General features: G+C 50.8%; 1 protein-coding gene across 1 annotated transcript; it reads right to left on the minus strand.

The window, feature by feature from the left end:
• Positions 1-1631: 1631 nt before the first annotated feature.
• EFHC1 (EF-hand domain containing 1) lies at positions 1632-21595 on the minus strand. Its single transcript, XM_032796701.2, is given in 13 exon segments — positions 1632-2382; positions 4312-4525; positions 5849-5996; positions 7452-7665; positions 8913-9053; positions 10957-11177; positions 11576-11768; positions 12836-12985; positions 14102-14389; positions 17407-17628; position 20438; positions 21536-21565; positions 21567-21595. Coding segments are annotated over 13 exon segments (1923 nt in total). The 3' UTR covers positions 1632-2310.
• Between the last annotated feature and the right edge of the window lie 2362 nt (positions 21596-23957).

Here is a 23957-nt window from a genome sequence, read left to right on the forward strand (position 1 = left end):
GTGGATTGGAGTTACAGCTCCATCTGACTATGGAGTCCAGTAGTTGGAAGCTGCTGCTATGGCTGACTTCTCTCTATAGTAGAGGGTATCTACAGCTATAGCAGCTCCTTTGAGTGCATAACAGATGGCTTGAGTTGGCAGTCTTTATATTGACACTATAAACTGGGTCACTTGTCTCCCTATGTCATGTGTACTTCTTGCCAGAGGGAGGGATGGACACGATGCAAAGTTTGGGTGGGTCCTTGTATCTCTCTTTTTAACCTGTTTAATTCTGTGGACCAAACTTCAACAAAGAAACTCAAGGAAAATTCTGTTCTTCCATATTTATGCTTTAGTGCAAACGTTCTCTTCCTTTGTTGTGTATTTTAATTTGTTTCGGTTTGGGGGGGTTGGTTTTTTGGATAACTGTTTCAACTCCCCACACACACACACGTTTTTATTCTTCCCCTGTCATTTAAAAATAAAAACCAATTTTGTACGGATTTTTTTTTTTGTTAAATGGCTTTTGTGAGCAAACTCAACAAAGATATTTTCTGAAATAATAAAAGGCATAGAATCATCAGCTGGTGCTTAACACTGCTGTGTGTGTGTTTCCTCAATTTGCAAATACCTCATTGCTATGACTAGCTATTCTAGTGTTCCCAAAGCATGATGGGATAGACCCATCAGGTATGGCAGAGAAAGGTGCCATCTGCTCCATTTGGTGTTTGACCTTCTGTCTTTGTCATAGACAACACATCTGCTGGTGGCTGGCTCTTCCCATGGCTAGGACCTGTTCTGTGGTTTGGGTGCAGGCAGCATATATGGGAAGTGATTCCTGCCCAATATGCTGAGAAAGCAAGTGGATCCTGAAGGGTGATTCTATGGCTCCATGCACCAGTGGCCTGTGCTAAGTCCATGGAAAGACTCACAGTGATTACAACAGGCTGGGGATCGGGCTGCAGCTCTGGACCTACTGGTGAGGGCTGGAAGCAGGTTCTGGAAGCTGAGGAGGAGCAGAGATGGCCCAGTGGTGGCCTTATCGATGTTCTGAATAAAGAATGACACGGATAGCCCCAGAAGGCGAGAGCCTAACCTAGAGAGTGGGAGCTGGTGTGCAGCTGAGTCCCGTGTGTGGTTGTGTGTTGGAATTCTCAAGTATCTGAGAGGAAATGGGAACCCCCACCCCAAAAAGGGATGGATAAAATAAGCATTTTGCTCAGAAGAGGCACCTAACGGTGGAGACCTGCACCATCTCTATCCTAGTTGCTCCTTACTGGTATAGTTGGCTGGCTGACCTAGGGCACAATGGAATTGGGTGGGTCTGTAGCAGCTTTCTTCATGTAAGAGGGAGCGACCAGACTCTTTCAACAGGGTTAGAGTGCTATAAATGCACCCTGACCGTGTCCCTCTCTTCACTGTAGGGAAACAGCATCACTTCTGCATGGAACCAGCATTTGTAGTAGGGCAAATAAAGTGAGGGAACATCCTGTGTGTGTCTGGGGGGAGGGAGAGAATATGTATCTAAATCCATTCTCCATAACCTGAGGCATGTTACTTAATCTGCTCTGAATCTCAGTTCCCCCATGTGTTAAAATCCCTCCTTCCTGCCATACCTGAAGTAATGGGAGAAAGAGTCTCCTGCAGAATCTAGCCCAGCAGGGCTGTTGTCAGAAGCCTGCCTCTACGGGAATTGCTGTCATGAACCGTACGAGAGTGCAGTATTGAGTTCTGTTTTAAGCCAGCAGAATGCTATTTATTTGATCTTTTGCTTTAATCTTCAGCTATTCAGGCTACTTGGTGGGTGGATTTACAGCAGACACACGTATCTGCCATTTCGCAGCAGACATGGCTGCCTGGGTTCGGATACCATAGCATCTTGCACAATGGGGTCCTGCTCCATGGCTGGGGCCTTTAGGCCCCTTCTGCAGCAACATCATAAATTGAAATGGTACCCAGTTGCTTTTTGCTTTTCGGGAGATTGTTAGTCCTCCTCGGGCAGTCTGTATGAAAGGCCTGGAGCTCTCAATCCATCCAGTCCACCCTGTCTCCCCTCAGAGCCCAGGAAGAGACAACCTGGAACAATGTGGAGTCATTTCTTTAATACAAATGAAGCTTTTCCTACAGACTCTGCTTGCAGGCCCCGCATTTGGGACATTGAGCTCAGTGAGGCAGGAAGGTAAGTGGGGCAGAGATGAGGTGACCTGGTGCCGAAGGGCTGAGCAGCACTCAGTGAAGTGACGGGGGGAGTCTAGAGGTACAACTTTTGAATATGTGTCATTTCAGCTGGGACAGTCTCGGCTAGGTTGTCTCCCCTCTTCCAGGGGCAGCTCAGCAGGAGAATGCTCTGATGAAGTCATGGTAACTGATCTGGTTCTCCCCATGCGAACACAGGCTGATTAGCTGGAAAAGAAACAGCAGTGTGAGGAGAGGGGAGAAATACAATCACGTTTCTCTAAACAATAACTCCAGTGAGCAGTTCTGGGGGCCAGGGCAAAGGGCCCCAATCTTCCCTGTAGGGAGTAACCCACCTATAAGAGAGGAAAACTTTCCCTTATAATAAATAGCCCCATTCGCTTAGGAGTAACCTACCCCATGTAATTTCAACCCAGCTTTCTCCTCATTCTAGCACGAAGAAGCCAAATGTTCCCCGCCCTTCACCTACAGACCTCGGGGGATCCACAGGAACAGAGAGGGACCCACATGGGTGCCCCTTGCCTCTGCTGTCCAGACACAGAAGGTCCCACTGACACAGCTCCTAAGGAACCATTTCCCTGTGGCAGCAGCTCCCAGTCCCTGCCTAAACGCAGCGGAGGGAACAGTATATATGAACTGCCACTGGCTGCATTACCATCCCTGGGGGCTTTTAGGGGGTGGGTAGAGTTTTTAATGGGGTAGCTAGTGTCTCCTCTGTAACACCATGGGATCATCATAACTCCTTTGAAAGATTTATTCACCCTCTGTCACCTTGTTTGCACGGTCACTTGTGTGATGGATACATACTTGGTTAATTATTTCTGGTTTGGAGGTAAGCGTTAGCTGCTGCTTGGTGCCTGCAGCTCTGGTATCTAGACACAGGCTCTAGGCACCTTATGTATTACACAGCTAGCCTGGAGGGGCGGTCCTGAGGCTAAGGCCCTGGCTTGGGACTCAAAGCTGGGTTCAATTCCTGGCCTTGGCCAGGGTGACCTGGGGCACGTTATTGAATCTGCTCTGAATCTCAGTTCCCCCATGTTTTAGAATGGGGATAACAGTCCCTCCTTTCTCCCATTATTTTGGGTGTAGCTGGAAGAATCTCCCGCAGAATCTAGCACAGCAGGGCCCTGGTGATGAAATAACCTTATTGCCTTTACTAAAATACCAAAGAAACAAGTCTTGCTCGAATGCATTGTTTTAAATCTGTTTGATCCCTTGGCTACCATCCAATCTAATTTTTGCTAATTTTATTAAGAAAACAGGGGACATAGTCCCCAGGTTTTATACATTTCTTCAGCTGGAGAAGTTTTCTGCACTTGTATCTCTAACAGACACAGCAGCTTATGCTGAGGAAACCCAAGTTAACATTTGTGTTCAACTGCCTTTGCTTTCTTCCCTCACACACATGGTTCTCGGTCCTGTTTCCTGCAAGGCAGCCTGTGATCTCTGCTGGCTTTTGCTCATGGCCCTGTAGCTGTATTGCCATTGACCCATATTAGCTAAGCCCATAAAGTTATCCAGCCTTAGTGGAGGCCTGAGGGGGAGATGGTGGAGATGCCACGCAGGCTTCGGCTTACTGTACCTTCTTGGCAATTCAGCTGGGATGCGGTATGCAAAGGCAATCGGTGATCAGAAGCTGCCCTGCAGGAAGAATGACTGTGGTGCCCATGACAACATACCCGTAGAGGAAGGCTAAATACTTGGCTTCCAGTGCTATCTTGGGACCTATATGGGATTGGATTCCTCCCCTCTTTCCCCCGCCCCCGCCCCACTTCTGTTTAATGTACTGAGGTGAAGTGGTTTTCACCTCAGGGTTTGAAGGAATTTCTCTCACCTCTTGCTAGTCCCAGTACCAGACTGTCTGTGTGGGTCTCCTCTGCCTCTGGGGCCCTGAGCAGAGATGCTCCCGGAGGAGGGGGGATAGCACACAGTCTAGTTCATGGCATTGCCTGGGGATGGGCACTGCCAGCAATTGGGCTTGGCTTGGCTGCCTTCTGTAAATGGAGAGGGAAGCTCCTTTGGAAGAGCCGAGGCAAGTGAGAGAGGACAGTGTTATGTGCAATGTTATGTGGCTCCCAGGTCAATGTTTCGGCTAAAAGCCAAACTCCACACAAGCTGACCATGCTGCCTCCTGACCTTGTTAACCAGGGCGTCGCTGACTGGCAGGTTGAAGCGGTTGCAGAGGGCAAAGAACTCGGCTTTGTTGAGGAATCCGGAGCCATCCTTGTCATGGTGAAGGAACGCCTCCCGCATGCTGCTGTTACTCAAGTAGTTATGGTGCTTCAGCTGCTCCTGAACCTGCCTCACTAGCTCCTCCAGTTCCTGCCTGCCTGTCCCCGCTGCTGACTGACTGTGGAAGAATGAAGGAAGGAAATGACTGCATGCAGAAGTCATGCTTGACACATATGAGCAAAGTCCTTCTCTCTTGTGTTCCACCAACTAAAATCTCTTGTGGCCAGTTGTGTTCCTGGAGTGGCCAGCTGTTCTTCCTGAATATATACAGACAGTCCTCAAACTTATGACACAATTGGTTCCTGAACATCTTGACTTAAGTCAAAAACATCATAACTCTGTTCCTAGGGAAAATTAATGTTGGATCGAGCCTTGTAAAGTCAAAAGAAGGCATCATAAAGTCGAAACACAATGACAATTTATAACTGTTAAGTGCCATTTGTTGCAACTCCAATGTCATAAAGTTGAGGACTGCCTGTAGTAGGCTTCCAAAGACACGCTCCTTTGAATAACAAGGTCACCTGCTCGGTGCACAGGACATTGGGCTGGAAGGCAGGGGCCAAGAGGCCTCAGCCCAGCTCTGCCCCTTCCCCCTGTGCCTCTGTTTCTCTTCTCTCCTTTTGTCTGTCTTGTCTAGCTAGAGCGTAAGCTCCTTGGAGCAGGGACTGTCTCCTTTTGTGTGTTCATACAGTGCCAAGTGGCCCCATTCTCAGCTGGAGCCTCTATGCACTGCCATAAAAATCAGTGGCTGGAGCCCACAACAGCTTGGCATTGTGGCATGGTCTCCCAAGGGATGGGATATAAGCCCTAGCCCCAGAGAGAGAAGAAGGGAGGTCATATAAAATAAGGCTGGACCCTAGGCAATAGGGTAGGGTCCCATCCTTCACAGGCCAAGGAATGGCCCAAATGACCTAACAGCAATGGTAAGAGAACTCTGTTAGGCTTCTCTTAGCCAGAGTGCAACAAGAGTCTGGTACTGTGAGCAGCCACCATTACCGAGCGCTGCCATCCTCCACAGAAGGAGAACTACTTAACTGCTCCTACGCAGTGCTGAAGAGAAATCTTTGCTACGGGCCTCAAGTTGGAGCCAATGCTCCCTAAGGAGATTTCAGACTCCTGGGCTGTGGCAGCCCCAGCTCAGCAGTTCTTATGTAAGCAGCCTTAGTGGTACCTTGCATACTCTGAATTCCTTCTCCCTGTGTCCAAGAAGGGGTTTCCAGAGTGGAACAATCAGCTGATCAGTCATTAGCCAGCAGTGCCCAGAGTAACAGGCTAGAGCATGGTGCCATTGGTTAATGACGTTCTACGCAACGTTGCACTAGAATGCACAGCACTAGGAGAGCTACTGCAAATAAATAATAGCCATCTGACCAGCTAAAAGCTGAATGACTTATTAACCCCAGCTCTCACTGCCTCTTGGGTGCTTGCCATTGAAACCTACCTCTCAGCTGCCTGCACTGCCGTTCGGCGAGGGGCAAAGTGATCTCGCAGAGACTGCAGCGTTGTTGCAGGGAAACTCTCGGCATTACTTTCCATGTAATTCAAGACGTACTCGTCAGCATCGCTGATGATAAACCTGTGGCCAAACACTGGGCAAGCGACAGCAAACCAAGTGTTACTCCCGCGTGTGGGCAAGTCATGTTACTGACACAGGAGAAGACAAGGTCCCTGCCCTGAGGAACTTGCAATGTCAGAGCCAGATCAGAGCAGTTCATGCAGTTTTTTGTTGTCTTGGTGTAGGAAAAGTTCTCCATGAATTCCATGGCCTATGTCAGGAGCCACTGAGTAAAGGCCTCAGGATTGGGCCCAGAGGATTTATACATTTAACACTATTTTCTAATGTGCTTCAGGATCAGGGTTATTTTCCTCCATGGATGAACTGATGACCCAGGCTACTGGATTTCATCTAGCTCAGTGCTCCAGCGTTAACACTTAGAATGCTGGCATACCCCAGAGCACCAGCTACACATATACTAAGGAAAACATAGTGCTCTCTCTATATTTGAGAGAACCAGCTAAATGAACAGAATTACATCATTTTCCCACAAGCTGCTGCATTTTACACTTGATCCAGAACTAACAGTTTGTAGGCAGAGGATGTTGCATGCAATATCTGTGCAAAAAGGAAGGGCTTGTCTACACTTACCGGGGGATCGCCACGTGGCAATCAATGCATCAGCAGTTGATTTAGCAGGTCTAGTGAAGACTCGCTAAATCAGGGGTCAGCAACCTTTCAGAAGAGGTGTGCTGAGTCTTCATTTATTCACTCTAATTTAAGGTTTCGCGTGCCAGTGATACATTTTAACATTTTTAGAAGGTCTCTTTCTATCAGGGCCGGCTCCAGGGTTTTTGCCACCCCAAGCAGCAAAAAAAACTCCAACAAACCGCGATTGCGATCTGCAGCTCTACCACCGCCGCTAGAGCCTTCGGCAGCGGGTCCTTTGCTCCGAGAGGGAGTGAGGGACCTGCCACCAAAGACCCGGACATGCTGCCCCTCACCATTGGCTGCCCCAAGCAGCTGCTTGCTGTCCTGGTGCCTGGAGCCAGCCCTGCTTTCTTTAAGTCTATAATATATAACTAAACTATTGTTGCATGTAAAGTAAACCAGGTTTTTAAAATGTTCATGAAGCTTAATTTAAAATTAAATTAAAATGCAGAGCCCCCCAGACCAGTGGCCAGGACCCGGGCAGTGTGAGTGCCATTGAAAATCAGCTTGCGTGCTGCCTTTGGCATGTGTGCCATAGGTTGCCTACCCCTGCGCTAAATCGACCACCGATCACTCTCCCATCGACTCCTGTACTCCACCTGAACAAGAAGCGCAAGGAGAGTCGATGAGAGAGCGTCTCCCATCAACATCGCGTAGTGTGGACCCCGCGGTAAGTCGATCTAAGTATGTTGACATCAGCTACGTTATTCACATAGCTGAAGTCGTATAACTTCGATTGATCTTCCCCTGTAGTGCATCAGAAAACTCATTTAAAACAATGAGCCTGCTCTAAAGAATAGATGCTCTAATGGCTCCATCAAGCCAGTTCCAGATCTACCTTCAACCGTGGCACCGATGGTGAGGTCTGCTGGCTCGTAGTAAACGGGGTTATCTGTAGTGGAGCCTGGCTTGGGGACTTTGGTTTTTCCTAAGTATTTGCCTCCAATGATGCCTGAATTGCGGACAGGTGGCTCATAGATGCTGATCATGTCAGTGGAGAGGAAATAGGAGAGGATGAACCGGCGCTTTCTCTCCTCGGGGTTTGGCGATTCCTAGAGAAGGGAAGGACCGGAGTGGGTTGTGTGGTCAGGAAACATGTATTTGGACATTCAAGGCTAGCTGCATACTCACAGATTACTCCTATACACCCCCAAGCAGCCAAGGACCAAACCTGGAGCTTTCATTTTTACACCTGTCTAAACACCTACAGCACTTGGTTCGAGTCCCTGCCTAAAGTAGGCAAGAGGAGTAACCAGCCTGCTGCACTGTAATAAAACCATAGACTACATTCAACGCTGGGATATCAGAGACTCGTTGGACTACTCCCAGCTCAAGGTACTGCTCCGCATGCCTAACTGTGGCAGAATCTGGTCCACTCATTACATCTACATGCTCAGCACTCCAGGAGCAAGGCGTATCCTGTATGAAGTGATTCATCACACAAAGAAGGATTAGCTGTAGAATTAAAATCTGTACCTCCATGAGGTCTGGACAAATCCCAGCTCCTAACCACAAGACGAAACCCTCTGAGCATGCCACTGGATTTATGTGCTTAGATTAAAATTAGCTTTGATCTGAGCACTAAACTATGGCCTTCAGGAACAAATACAACAATGAGAGAGAACAGCCATGGCATCCCCCTTAGACTCTGGGAGGGGCAGACATCAGCTGACCCACGGGTAGCATAGGAACTACTGCTACAGCGCAGAGGCCATGCACAGGGCAACCCAAAAGCTGCTTCTGTGTGAAGAGCACAGCTCTCAGCTGGGCTCCTTCGCCAGCTTCCAAGCCTGCAAACCGCTGGACAGTCCTGATGTAACGAACCATAGCTGGCTTCTGAAGCTGGGATTAGCCCCAGGGAGGAGGGGGCAGTATGCACAGGTGCTGGCAGGTGTTACTGGAAGATGATGTAACGTGGCATGGAGGTGGGGGGCGAGGATGCATGAAAGTCAGGTTCAAGCAGCAATACTGCTCATCTGAGCATTGATCCAACACCTACTGAAGTCAAGGGGAGTCTTTCCATTGACTTCAATGGGGGAGTGGTGGAGGCCCATGTAGTACTGTCTGACCCCGCTTTTATTTTGCCTTACTGTATTACTGCTTGTCCTAAAGGCCATGCTGCAACACGTGCCCATCCTCAAGCAGACGGCTGTTCTCTGGTGGCTGCTAGAGCTCTTTCTTGTAACATTAACATAGGATAGCACTTGGAGGCAGCTAACCAAGAACACACCACTTCCCACAACCCTTCTGATTTGGAGAGTGTAACCAGGTAGCGCTTACTAATGGACCAAGCTCTCACCAGTGCAACCTGATAGCGCAGCACCTTGTGGTCATTCTCTAGCATCTTAATAAAGTTTTTCCTGGGGGGCTGCGGCAGTAGAGAGAAGCAGTTCTGCAGGGAGTCTTCCAGGAAGCCATAACCATTGTAGGGAGGAATGATCTGCACACAGAAGAGGCGAGAGACACATGTGGTTACAACTAACAAAAAGACACTGGTCAGGAAGCGGCTCCGGGCAGCCGTTCTCTGCAGCGAGAATTGCGCCAGCACTGAATACCTTCCCCACGGGCAGTGCTGTTTTCCCCAAAGCTGTGCCATGATACCCTGGACTGTACAGTCAGGCAGCATGAGCCAGGGCCTCAGCTGCTGTAAATCAGCCAGCCTTCCACGACTTCAGTTACAGCAGTTGGTCCTATGTTTTACATACTCTGAAAAGAGGCTCTGGAAGAACAAGTCTGAGTTTAAGGCCAGAGGGACCAGCAGGTCATCCAGTTTGACCTCCTATCACCACTCGACCCCCCCCGCCAGCCACTCCTTCCCCAAGCCAACAACCAGCATTAGATCAAAGTATACCAGCCTGCAAGAGAGGTGCAGCAATCCCCAGAAGCCCCTGCAATGGCAGGGAGGTGAGGGCATTGCACGGTTTCAGGTTTATTGTCTCTGACTCCAGATCAAATGTGCTCCAGCCAAAAGATGTTTGTTTTCCTAGTTCCAAACCCTGCAAATACAGCCTGAAGCTTGAGGCTCAAGCTGGATTCTTTCCTTTCCAAGCAACCCTATAATCTTCAAGGGGGTTGCACAGCTCTAACTGATTGAAGCCAACTAACCCATTCCGTTGACAATACAGATTCTGTGACTTAAGCTCCTAAATCACTTAGGCCCAATGGGAGTTAGGAGACTAACTATCTTTGAGGATCTGGGCATTAGGCATTTTGGCAAATGTTACCTATAATCCCATTTCAGAGCACAACAGCTCTGTAATATGGCAGCCGCCCCGAGAACGGAGAACATGGCCAAACTAACTGACTCACCAACTCAACCTGATCACCCTGCAATTTGGAGGTAACCAAGCTACGCAGATGTTTCCTACATGAGCTGTGACGTTAAGCCTCTCCCCGCTGCTGGAATGGCATCCCAATGAAAGTACTAGCCGCTCTGGAATTGCCATAATGGAACAGATCAATGTCCATCTACTCCTGTATCCTCTCCCCACGACGGGCCAGTACCGGACTTCCAGTGAAAGACATGAGCCCCTTCTGCAATAATGTGCCTACTTGTGTGCAGGTCTACACTGTACAGGAGCTGCAAATGTCTCCTTAGCCCAGCTGCTCACCCAACCCCCTTTAGCACGAGGGGTGATAGCCCCTGTACTTTTTAACCGGATGTATTCTCCTTGGCCAAAAGCCTGAGCTGTTTGGTCAGTTTTAGTCAAGAAGGTAGTAGGACTCCATTCCCATAGAAATGTAGGGCTGGAGGGGACCTCAAGTCCAAACCCCAGCACCGAGGCAGGACCAAGGAAACCTAGACCATCCCTGACAAGCATTTATCCAACCTGTTCTGAGAAACCTCCAGCAATGGGCACACATGAATAATTGCTGCTCTGTGAGTCAGGGCTGCAGAATTTGGCTCTGAATAAGGACCTCTGGCGACTTATTCATATCAACGTCTAATGAAGTTTATTGGTTTTTAAATCTCAGTACTCAAAGCAAATTCCACAAGTCCACTCAACACTGTGGAAAAGGCACAAGGTGCGTTCCAGAGCATTAGTAGATGTGTTTTGCCTTCCAGCTGCTGTGTCATTCAGCAGTGGAATTAACCCTGGAAGAAGATAGCTATCTAGTACTTCACTGCTATATAGGTTAAGACTCACAGTCCTACTGCCCTGGCTGACACACACTAGTCTTTCCCTCTGGCTTCCCCTTAATCTGACCTCTTGAGCAACACAACATTAGGAGAAAGTAATTCTAAAAGGCTTATGATAATGGCATTTAGGAGTCCTAAGCGTCTTTGCCCTGTACAGGCTGATGGGTTTCTTCCCCACCCCCCGTGAATTTTCTCCCAGTACCTGTGGCACTTCCTCTGGTGCCTTCTTCTTTACATCCACCAGCTGGAAGTCAGTGATGCCAAACTTCTCGTGATAGAACTGTCTTGTGAACTCATCACAATCATAGATGAAGAAGCTGCGACCCAGGAGGGTGATGGGCTTGCCAACTGCAAAATCTTTGACCGTGTACCACTCCAGCACCTCCTGATTGGAGATCTCCAGCACGCAGCGGGGGAAGGTTTCTGGGGAAGATCAGGGGTAAAAAAGGCAGCTCAGTGAGCTAGACGTAGTCTTTATTACTGCATACAAAGCAAGAGATGAGAAAAGCCTGTCTGAACGTGACATGTATAAACAGCTTCAATGGGCCAGTGGTGGAATGCTGGAGACGTCGCACGTGCTTTGGCAAATCGGCAGCAAAAGGTTAAATGTTTTTTAAAATCAATTGATTGTTTCTGTTGGAAAGAAATTGTAAACTCAAGAAAGGTTCCTGGGATTAATTACATAGACACTATATTTATAATATGAGATACTCAGGCCCTGCACATGTCCACCCATCTATGCTCATGTAAACACACACACACACTCACTCTCTCCCCCTGCTAACAGAAAACAAGTAAAACCCCCAGGAACAGACTCTTACTCATCTTGTCCACAAAGCTTTTGGGCAAGCGCTGGCGTCTGATCAGCACTGGGAAAGGGTCTCTGCCATCGTTGCGTTCGTGGAGTTCTCGAACCTCCACCGTGTCGTCAGCCAGGTAATAATGGATGAGGAAAGGCCGGTTCTCACCAAACATGTTCTCGGTGTCATCCCACATGGCATAGAAACGAAGGACCTGCAGGTGTTGGAGAGCCAAGCAAGGGCCATGAAACTAAAACATGCCCTGGCTGGATTAGGCTGATGCAATTTGGGGGCTGTGTATGCGGAAGGATCATGCCCTGAGCACAGAGGTACCAGTCTGACTATGTCAAGCACTGGTGAGACTGGCCTTGAAATCCTGCACTCGTTTCTGGGCTCCGGTCAGCAAGTCATTGAGGGAGGCAGTTCAGAGAAAAGAAGCAGAAATGATTCAGCAGCAGGAGGGTTTTGACTAAGAGAACCAAACAAAACTAGTTGGGCTAGGCAGCAGCTGAGGGGAGAGAAGACCCATCTACAAACATCTGAAACACCACCGAGGGACAAGAATTATTCAGGGTAGTTCAGGGGACAGGAGGAGAAAGAAAGTGATCAAAGGAAATATTGGGGAAAAATGGCCTAGCACTGCCACCATGAGATGCACGAGCTGATCCAATGGGTGGCAGGCATCTTGCTCTCAACCATCAGGCTGCCTAAACACCATAGCTACTCTTGGGTGGGGCTGTGGTTTTTTTACCCCAGAGGTCAAAATAATCACACAGCAATGGATGTTTGCAATGCAACATCATTACCCACTGGGGTAGCAGCTAGCTGCAGAGCTGAGTTATAATGTGCCTTTCATGACGGCAGATGTGAAATCAGGAGTCTTTAGATGCCAAACAGTCACTGGCCCTGATGCACTCGGGCAAGTGGCTGGTTACCCTACCTGGACATAAGGCTTTCTGGAGCAAGAAAGAGAGAGGAGAATCTACAGTGTGGGCTGAGCTGTTCTGAAGGAGGAGCTCTAGAAGCAGCCAAGCCTGGGGAGAAGGTAAGAGCTGAACTTCAAATTCTCTTTTTATTGATTTCTTTATTGACAAAGCCAGATCCCCAGAGAAGTAGGATGTGTTTGGCCTCTGCACAATGTATGGACTGTGTTTGCAGAGCTGCCTGGGGGAGGCACCTGCTCACGGACACCCACAAGAGTCACATATAAGTACCACTCTGAATCACAGACATACACAGGGAACAACCCAGCCCAAGGAAAGGCACCTGCACCCCTCTCACCTGCCTGTCAAAGGTCAGAAACTGTTTGAGCTGGTCGAAGCTTGACGGTGTGACGTACATGCGCATGGGCATCTTTCGGAGCTCCGTGTATGGGTCGAAAATCATTTTCTCAGGAGGGTTCAGTTCAATTCCTTGGCTCTCCAGAAATACCTAGGGAAAGTCTCTGGGCCATTAATGCTGCGATGGGCTCTTAGGGTCAGGAGGCAAGGAAAGTTCTGGGCTGGGTTTGGGAGGGTATCAGCAGGGGTCTGTAAGCTCACTGTTTGCAGTTGCACCTAGAGGCCCCAATCCCAATATGCTAGGTGCTGTACAATAATCTTAGACTCCTCGACTTTAAGGTCAGAAGGGATCATTGTGATCATATCATCATTCATAACTAATAAAGATGTGTAACTGTCAGTTTCCTCTTTGTTTCCACGGACCTTGCAGACCTCACCGCAAGCCAGATCTTGAAGTCCTGCCTCAGGTAGGACTCTGGCAAACCTCCCATTGGCTTCACTCCTGGGAGATTTGCCAGAGTAAAGACTGAAGGACTTTAGGTCTTGTCCCTTTTTATGTTTCTATTACAAATTGAGAGGGCAAGTCTCTCTTTTTTGGTTTAATTTGCGATGCCCTGGAAGGTGCCAGCTCTGGAAAGCCTGCTCGCCTACCTACCTCACCAATATTTGGCCCAGAACACATGCAGCTTGGGAAGCAGCAGCACAAGCTTCCCCACCAGGGAACTGACCCCTGAGTTGGAGAGATCACCACCAGGGCTTAGAAGGAAGGGTCGAGCTGCATGACTGAGTAGTTCTGGCCTTCAGAATGCCAAGTTATGCTACATGTAGTGGCAGGTTTGAGATGCAGATGCTTTGAAATGGGAACTGGATGGCATCATCAACTCATTTCACATAAGCCACTGAATGACCCTAGAGTAATATCAGATCTACAGTTGGTGTAAAAAGGCATAACTCCACTGACTTCAATGGTCATTCAGTTCCAGCTTGCACCAGCTCTATAAAAGAGATCAGTCTACATCAGAGGTTCTCAATGTATTGTCACAACCCTGCAGGGTTGGAGTGTCAGAAATGGGTGTCAGGGGGTCACGAGTGATCACCAGACCTGTCCCATGGTCTTATGTGGGGTGGGGCCCCAGTATGGAAGAGGCGGAGAATCCCTGATCTTACTCGTGTGTGCTGGGAACAGAGCAGGGATTCTAGTGAGCTTTGCCCATTGCTAACTCCTAGGATTCTCTTATTAGGCTAGTTCCCTGCATCCCTGATGCACCTGTGTGAACGGGTCACAGTCGACTATGCGGAAAGTCTTGCCATAGATGGTGATGTTCATGCCCCGATTCAGGTCTTTCCAGTGGTAATGGTCCCCGCGGTCATTCTTGGGAATCCGCTGGCGTTTGATGAGCTTGCCCTGAGGAATACCCGAGTTCTCCACGATGGGCTCCATGACAGACATGCTGTCATCCTCCAAGTAATAATAAATACCCACTTGGCGGATCCGGAAATGCTCTTCTGTGGATATAGGAACATCTTCCTGGAAATAGGCATCAAACTTCAACACCTGCAATGTGGGGAAGGACCCCAGAAAGAGAGAAGGAACTGACATGAGTGACGGCATTAATCAAAGGTCTTGTTAACATTTGCCCTCTGCTTTGACAACATGGGTCACTGGGATTAGTACTTATCATGCCATCGAGGGCTCCGGACTCTGACCACAGACTGACTGCAAGAGCTTTCATTGCTGGTGGTTTTTCTAGAGCCTAATATTTTGTAAATTTTCCCTTGTCCGAGGCACCCAGGGACCGAGTGTAAGTGGCTTGAATAAACACCTGCCTCCCTAAAAGATCTCCAAGCCCTTTACAGCCAGGGGCCCTGTCTAGCAAGTTGCTCTCCAGTTCCCATTGGTGGAGCTTACTGATATACATGAGCTTCTCTAATATGCTCAGCCCCTCAGAGTCAATTTGGCTGCCAAGCTCCCAACAGGGGAAGCCATTCTCACATTCTCTGGCTCCACTACTGACGAGGTTTCCTGTGCTCTACTGGATTTGAGACTCTGCCTCGCACTCCTGCAGTTGCATTTACCCTGCAGGCTGACACCAAGAGCCAGACTGTGCGTGGGGAGGTGGTGGCAAGAGAGGGTCAGGGTATAAGGCGACTGCCCTGTCTTGGTCACCCAAGCACAGCCACAATCACAGTTCCTGTGCTTGGGCGAAGCACAAGGAATGTTTCCTCCATAAGACCCCAGACTGCAAGGGGTGTGGAGTAGCTAGGGCCATGGACCTGCCTGCTTCTCCATACCAGCCCACAGAGCTGGCCAGGCATGCTGTGGAGAGCAGACAGTGCCACTCTAAAAGCTGGCACAGCCTACGCATTCCCCCTTGCACTCTGAGTGGGATTGCAACTTGTGGGGCATGATCCCTCCCAGCCTCTGCAAGGGGTGGTGCAGCAAGTGCCTTAAGGACACAATCTGGCCCAAAGCAGATACGCTGATGACGACTAATGCAGGAAGTCTATATGGGGCAGTACAGGCACACAGACGCTGTGGTGATGAGCACGGTATAAACTCCCAGATGACAGCTCGACAAACAGGAGGTGCCCCCTTTGCATGGGCCCTTTAGGAGCTTGGCTCTGTTGCAGCTCCAGCATAATTTTGCAAGGAGAACATGAGAGGATGGGACTTACAGGGAGATGGTTATAAAGTATAGCATCTGGAGTTCATCCGAGTTCTCTTTAAACTACTGGAAATGTCCTTGCATAGCTCATGGGAAAAGCTTTCTAATGTTTACTTACTGTAATCCTCTTCGCAAGCAAAGAAAGTCTCTTTCAACCCAGATGTCAGTCGTCTATGACTAAGGACTACGATATCTAGAAAATACATTCTATACTGTCTGTTTCCCAGACCTTGACATTCACAGCTCACCGCCCTGGGTTTGGCTAGCAATGCTTCCGAACTAAGAGCAGCAAAGAATCCTGTGGCATCTTATAGACTAACACACGTTTTGGAGCATGAGCTTTCGTGAGTGAATACTCCACACATTGTCAGATGCTTAGCGAACTTACTAGGGGGTCAGGTAAGTATTAGTGGCATCAAGTCTCGAGCCTACATGAGCTGTTAGCTCAATCAGTTGGAAGGATGAGCCGTCAGCATATTGCCCGATCGGTCGATGAAAAACCAAGGGAGAAAACTGGTTTTGTAGGTGCAATCCATTTCACGTCTTTTGTTTAATCCGAGTGGCTGATGTTGTTCAAATTGTCGTGATGAATTCTGAAGCAAGCAGGTTCTCTTCACGAAGTCCTGGTCCTCGGAAGTCTGTTTTGCGGTGCATGGATGACATCTACCTTAAGTTCCGCTATAGTGTCTCCAGTGAGTTGTAAGTGTTCTCAAACTAAAGATCACCTGGACAGGAAATAAGGAAACAGATCAACTCAGAAGCCAGAACGAATGAGTAAGACCCTCAGAAGCCCCTACTACGAGCAAGATCAATCCAAGAAAGAAACCAACGGACTCCACTGGCCATACACATCAGTCCCGCAGCCTAATAACCCCTCTAATGCACATTCGTAGGATTCACAACGCCATTCTGGACCAAACGATCCCATCACTTTTCTACAGGGCTCTGGTGCAGCCAATCTCGGCCCACATAAGCAACCTTCCAAGCTGAAACATATTCCAGCTTAACTGCACACGCTTACGAGTGCCATAGAGCTTCTATACGTCAGAACCGTAATCCATGCAACAATACCTCGATTTGCCCTGTTTCACCCAACTCTGCCACCCCGATCTCACTGACCCACCACGACACCCCCCCCATCCCCACAAGACCTAAAAGCCTAGATCAGCCATACTCATCACTCTTATGGCTCTCTAAGTTTCCACTGCACTCGCCAACCCACCCTGTAACTATACTGCCGAGCCAACTCCACTACTCCCTATTCATCGGACTTCTTTCTTCCTGGGCCGTTTTTTTTTGTTAAAACCTTGGCAAGCCTGGCCTTGCACCCTTTTCCTTTTTGGGGGGTCCTTCCCCTTTGGAAATTTTTGACGTTATTGAGAAGTTCTAGTTCCAAACTGACCGCTACTGGGGAAAGATAATGGACACAAACAGAATACTAGGAATGCAATATACCAAAAACCTTAGAGAACACTCAACTCCTGGCCACACTATAGCAACCTAAGGGTGGGTCACCTGCACAAAAAAATTCATGGACCAGACTTCACAGAGAAAATGTGACTTTCAGTCATCTGCAAATTAGACACCATACTCAGGATTAACAAAGACTTGATGGCTTCACAACACAACACCATTTCTCCTACCCTTTTTTTTTCACACCCTCAACTGCTCGACGGCCTCATCCCCCCGACTGAGCTAACCTCATTATCTCTAGCTTGCCTGCATATATATACCTGCTCCTGGAAATTTCCACTACATGCATCTGACGAAGTGGGTATTCACCCACGAAAGCTCATGCTCCAAAACGTCTGTTAGTCTATAAGGTGCCACAGGATTCTTTGCTGCTTTTACAGATCCAGACTAACACGGTTCCCCCTCTGATACTTCTGAACTAAGGCTCTCATACCTTTTTGTCAAAAGCAACGTGTGCTGGAATGAAGTCAGAAGGTGGGGCCTGCTTGGCTTGCCCGTAGGTCAGTGTGGGTCTCTTGTTGGACAGTTCATCTAATTCAGCCTGGGAGAGCTGGTTCACATAGAGTCGCTCCCTGCCTATCCCCACCGTTGGTAGCCGTGAATAGGCAAAGCCATTCCTATAGCCCAGTGTCTGGGAGCGATGGAAAGCCGATTTCTAAGGGAAGCAATTCAACCATTAAATGCAATCTGGCACCAGCTAGATCTTGATACACAAAGCAAATTCTTTCACTAAAAAGCAGCTCAAGGTGTCAAATATCTTGAAAAGCAGCAGCGCATTTTACTGTAATTTCTTGCAACAATGATTACTTTAACCTTTCCTGGTCCCACTCAGCCAAAGGAGGTTGCAGAGAGGACTGGAGTTTTGGAGAGCAGGCACTGGTTTGGAAATCAAGAGATCAGTGTCGATAGATCCTCCTGCTCCAAAACCTCATGCCGATCTAAAAGAGAATCCCAATTTATTTTTAGCAGGATAGAACCTCTGCCACACTGTTGAGCCGTTCTCATTCCGTGCCATAGAAGGAGGTGGGAACCAGCACAGGTGGAAAGAAAACTCCTTCCAAGCCCCAAATTTGCAATCAGTTCAGCCTTGAGCATGTGAACAAACCACCCAATGGTTAAATCGCTAATCCTGTTTCTAATCCCAAAGCACCAATGGTATTCCAAGTACTTGTCCATTTTGTTTTAAACTCAAATACAGTGGCCTCTGCCGGCACTGCTCAGCACAGAGCAGCAGTGAAGTAAGAGGGTTTATTTAAGGGAAGTTAATGGAAAGTTGCAAAAATATTATACTTGCTGCAGAATAACCATTTCTTGGTGGTAAATAAATGCAAGGGCGAAGTGGAGGTGTTTGTGGGAAAGACAGCTGAGACAAAACCAGGATGCTTATCTATTAAAGTGGGAAACAGTATATTTGAGCTCAATCCTGCAGCCCTTAAAGGCACTTAGGCAGTCACCTAGGCACCTAATGGAATTTTTAAAAGTGCTTATCTGCGTCTTTAGCCCCCTAACTGCCTTTACAGATCGGGCTCATAAGGACTCCCAGTGATGTTAACAGGACCAATCAAATGAGTCTGGCTTCCAGATCAGGACTTTCCTAGCAAATGACTGATGTGAAGGTAAAGAGACAGCTCTAAATGTAAGCTTCTGGTCTCAGCTATGCCAGCACATATCTGAAGGAACACCATTGACTTCAGTGCAGTTCCTCTGTTTGCTGGTTTGAAGCCCATTCTCCCCCTCAACCATTTTTTGTCTTCCTAGTGCAAATTGCTGCCACCAGCTCAGCGCTTCTGAGCAACTCTTTAATAATAAGCTGACTAGCCAATTCCTGCTCGCGGTGAATGTTTTTGCTAAAAGATATGCTCCAGTTCAAAAAAAAATTAATTCAGCAAAGTTCTCTGGCATGTCCTATTGAGGAGGGGAGGCTAGATGGCCACAGTGGGCCTTTCTGGCCTTCAGATCTAGAAGTCACTGTGAATTACACCAGTTGTCCTGCTGATGTCAATGAAACTACTCACTTGTATGGCAAGCAGGATTTCTACAGGCTAGAGGAAAGAAACATTTGGACAAGGAACTAGATTTGAGGTTCAAACTTTCAAAGGGCTATAAACAATGGTGAAAAAAAAATATTTAAAGGGTGAAGAGCTGGGACAAAGCCCTTTTAACTGTGTCTGATTGGTGTGGGGGCAAGGAGGGACAGCTCTTCCCTGAACAGCTGACCTCTCAGTGGCTTGTCAGACTCATTGACTGTGTACTTCAGAATGCAACTGGCCAACAACTGCATGCTGAGCTGAGCCCCATGTTCCATGAAAATCATAATCCATGCAAATGTGAAAAAAGCAGAGGAGTGGTTAATGGGTCCTCGGATCCCATCAAGGACAATTGGGGAAATTAGGTCTCATTGTAGGACATTGAGTTTCAAAAGGAAGATGGGGGTATCCAATCAGCAGTAATGGGGTTATCATAGGTACCACTGGGGTATCAAGAGAGCATGGGGTCTTTGCCCAGAGGAGAATCAGATCCCTTCAGGGACAGCAGGCTCTATCAGGGGTCTGGGGGGCAGATATTCAACCAGTGTGTTAGAGTGCAGTTGGAAGGGTATCTGGGGAACACTACAGCCCAATGGGGGACACTGGGTTCCCACAGAGGTACCAGAATGCATAGAGTCACTATCATGGTGTATCAGGTCCCATGGGGCTATCAGGAGGGTAAAGAGCTATCATGCCCCATGGGGCACAGAGGTACCTATCCTGGGGATATCAGATTCTCATAGGGGGTCCCATCCCTATCAAGGAGAGTGTGAGGACCCATGGGGGTCAGAGGAGCACATGGGACTATTGGTTCCAAGAGTATTGGGAAGGCACAGGGATCCCTGGCATGGGGTATCAGTTGTCATTGGGTACTGATTTCCATGGGAGGCCACAAGGTTCCCTGTTCTCAGGTTATTTGATCCCAGAAGGGATCCTGTCCCAGGAAGTGGGAGAGTGGTTTTGCAGGGGAACTTGGGTCAGTTTTGGGGGTATCGGGTTCCTAGAGTTGAGGGAATTAGGTCCTGGGCACTGGGTCCAGGGGAGGGGGGATCCTGTACAGGGGAGTCATCTTGGAGGGGTGGAGATCCTAGGTGTCAGGAAACATTAGACATGCCAGGCAGGGCCGGCGCTACCATTTAGGCAGCCTAGGCAATCACCTAGGGCGCCAGGATTATTGAGGGGGCAGCATTTTGCTGGGGGGGGCGGCAGGCGGCTCCAGTTGACCTGCTGCAGGCATGCCTGCGGAAGATCCGTTGGTCTGCGGCTCCGGTGGAGCTGCCGCAGTCATGCCTGCGGACGGTCGGCTGCTCCCGTGGCAGCTCCACAGGAGCCACGGACAAACGGACCCTCTGCAGGAATGCCTGTGGCAGCTCCACCAGAGCCACAGGATCAACGCGGGGGGGCAGCGAAATGGCCGTGTGCCTAGGGCCGAGAAACCCTGGCGCCGGTCCTGATGCCAGGGGTATCAGTCTGGGGACATTGGGTCCCATGGGGGGAAGGGGGTAGATCTGGTCCTGGGATCAGGTGGATTGGGTCCAGGGAGGGCTAGTGGGAAGACATGGGGATCAGGTCCCGGGGATATCCGTCTGGCAGTGTCTTGAGATCGGGGTGACCAGCCAGCAAATGTGAAAAATTGGGTAGGGGGCAATAGGAGCCTATATAAGAGAAAGATCCCCAAATCAGGACTGTCCTTATAAAATCGGGACATCTGGTCCCCCTGCTTGAGGGGTATGGGGTGTGGGGGGAGGGGAAGATTGAGTTCTAGGGTCATGCATGTCAGTCCGTGGATATCAGATCTGGGGGAGGCAACTGGGTCTCAGGGTCAGGGGTATCAGTCCACTGGTATCAGGTCTCAGGGGGGGACTAGGTACAAGGGCCGGAGGCTGAGGGGAGGTATCCGGTCCTGGGAGAGTTTCTGTCCCAGGGGGCTGGGGGTGGAATTGGGTCCCGGGATTGGGGGTATCAGCTGGGGGTACCAGGTCTTGAGTTGGAGGTATGGGGTCCTGAGGGTATTGGTTTGGGAAGGGATCCAGTCCCAGACTCAGGAGGGGGAGGGAATTGGCAGGTACCAGGGGGGTATCCGGTTACAGGGAGGGATTGGATCCTGGTGGGATGGGGTGGGGTTTCCAGGGAATCGGCCATGGGGGGACGGGGGGGAGAGAATCAGGTACTAGGGGAATGGTCGGGGGGTGGGACCTGGTGCCGGGGGCCTCGATCCGGGAGGGGAGGAACCGGGTCCCAGGGGGTGTCCGTCCGATGGAGGGGAGGGAGAGCGGGTCCCGGGGGGAGGGGGTTCGGTCCGGTGGTTGTGTGAGGGAGATCGGGTCACGGGGGAGGGGAATCGGGTCCCAGGGGGGCTCGGTCCGGGGCGGGAGGGTTCCGGTCGGTGGGGGAGAGGGAGACCGGTCCCGAGGGGGGTTCGGTCCGGTGGTGGTGGGAGGGAGACCGGGTCCCGGGGGGGTTCGGTCGGTGGTGGTGGAGGGAGACCGGATCCCGCGGGCACTGCCAGGGGCGCGGCCCGCGCTCGGTCCTCACGTGGGGTCGCTGAAGGCGCTGCCCGGAGCAGGGGCAGCCCCGGACGGGATGGGCGCTCATGGCCAGCGGGTGCTGGCGCGGCGGCTCCGGTCCCCAGCCTGCTCCGGCGCCAGGCAACGCCGTCACCCTGGCAAACCGTAAACATTCCAGCGGTCGCTAGGAGCGCGGGCGCGAGGGATGCTCCGCCTCTGGGCATGCGCGCTGCGTGCAGCTGCCTCTGCGCGGAGTCCGGGGATAGTGCGAGTGTTTCCCGCGGGGCTTTGCCCAGAGAGCGCTGCCAAGTGCGACCTGGCAGCGCCCCCCCAGGTGCCAGGGTGCAGCGCAGCCAGCACGGGGCCTGGGCAGGACTCGCAGCACCAGTCCCCTGCGCTAGGGCCCCTTCCACTGCTGGGCTGGGCTGGGGGGTCACACACACTCTGGGCTCCCCAGTCCCCTGCCCCACTGAGTGTGCACCAGGTCCCCTCCACCTGCTGGGCTGGGGCGGGGGGGGGGTCATACACACCCTGGCCTAGCCAGTCCTGTGCCCCCCGCTCCCCCACCTGTGCGCTAGGGCCCCTTCCACCTGCTGGGCTGGGGGGGGTCACACCCTGGGCTGGCCAGTCCCCTGCCCCCCTCCCTGTGCGCTAGAGCCCCTTCCACCTGCTAGGCTTGGGGGTGAGGGTCACATACCCTGGACTGACCAGTCCCCTGCCCCCCTCCCTGTGCGCTAGGGTCTCTTCCACCTGTTGGGTTGGGGTTGGGGGTGGGTCACACACTCTGGGCTGGCCAGTCCCCTGCCCCACTGGAAGTGTGCACCAGGGCCCCTCTACCTTTTGGGCTGGCAGGGGGGACACACAGCCTGGGCTGGCCAGTCCCCTGCCCCCCCGCCTGTGCCCTAGGGCCCCTTCCACTTGCTGGGCTGGGGCAGGGGGAGCAGGTCACACACCCTGGGCTGGCCAGTCCCCTGCCCCCCTGGGAGTGTGCACCAGGTCCCCTCCACCTGCTGGCTGGAGGGAAGGTCATGCCATTCAGGTGTAATCAGGGGGGGCAGAGGAGGGAATGGTCCCGCTATTGTGAGACACTTTCCTGGCTTATACACTACCCTGGTGGCCTGGGCTAGCAAACAGATCTGAGTCCTCCCAGAGGCCTGCCTGACCTCAAGGACTCCCCTTCCAGTCTCCTGTGTGGGAGAGTCCTCATAACCCCAGTAAGGCTGGGCCCAGGATTCCTGAGGGGCTAACCCCTCCACTCTTGTTGTGGTCATGTAGGACAGAGGCTAGGGTATCCCCATTCCAGGATACTCTCTCTACTCTGGATGCTTACCTGGCTCACTGATCATTACATATAGTTCAAGCAAATACAATTTATTAAACAGCAACCAATTTAAAAAGAAAAAATGGGACAGTTTAAAGGCAAACACATCACCCCCCTCTGTGACATGGGGACATCACAAACAGCTGTCTCTAGAATGTCAGGGAAGTTCAGTCTGTTCATCAGACGTGCCAGGCCTCCTTCCAAGGCCCTGGCTGTGCTGCAGGGATGCTGCAGGTCAAACACTTGCTCAGGTAGTGGCCACATGCCTTCAGGCTCTAGGTGGGAGATCTCTTCTTCCCAGCATCGTTCCCCAGTTGGGGTTATGATCCCCTCCAGGTCTGGCCTGCAAGACCTCTTAGCTGGGGGTGTCCCCCTGCATGGGGCCCACTGCCCAGGGACCCACTTCGCTCTTCCCAGCTGCTCATTGCACTTGGCTCCAGACTGCTCCAGCCCCACCACTGCTGCTTCTCCACTTCTAGCACAGCTCTCTGGGCGGCTTCTCTGGATCTGGTTGCTTCAGCTCTGCTCCCAGCACAGCTCTGGGCTGCTTCTCTGGCCCTTCTGGTTCTGGCTCTGGCTGGTGAGACTCTGCTCACCAGCTCAGCCCGGGCTCCTGCTCTCTCCTTAGCCCGGCACCATTCTGGCCCAGGCAGGCAGCTCCAGCCCACACAGGAGGGGTCTCCTGGCCTCCTGACTCCCTCATTAGCCTGCCCACCCCGTCAATCAGGCTGACCTGGAGTTTTGGCCTCTTCCCATTGTCTCTGGGGAACATCAATCTTAGGGTCCTGGCTTCTCATCAACCCTTCCCCTTTTGGTACTGGGATTGTCCAACCAACCCCCTCCACCCTTACTTCTGTGCTGCCTTCAGAGCTGGGCGGCCAGAGAGTGGCAGCTGTTGACCAGGTGCCCAGCTCTGAAGGCAGAGCCCTGCCAGCAGCAGCACAGAAGTAAGCATGGCAATACCATACCATGCCATCCTTGCTTCTGCGCTGCTGCTGGCGGCAATTCTGCCTTCAGAGCTGGGCTCCTGGTCAGCAGCTGCCACTCTCCAGCTGTCCAGCTCTGAAAGCAGCGCAGAAGTAAGGGTGGCAATACTGTGATGCCCCCCTGAAATAACCTTGTAATTCCC

Source organism: Chelonoidis abingdonii, chromosome 3, assembly GCF_003597395.2.
Source record: "Chelonoidis abingdonii isolate Lonesome George chromosome 3, CheloAbing_2.0, whole genome shotgun sequence".
NCBI classification, from domain to species: domain Eukaryota; kingdom Metazoa; phylum Chordata; order Testudines; family Testudinidae; genus Chelonoidis; species Chelonoidis abingdonii.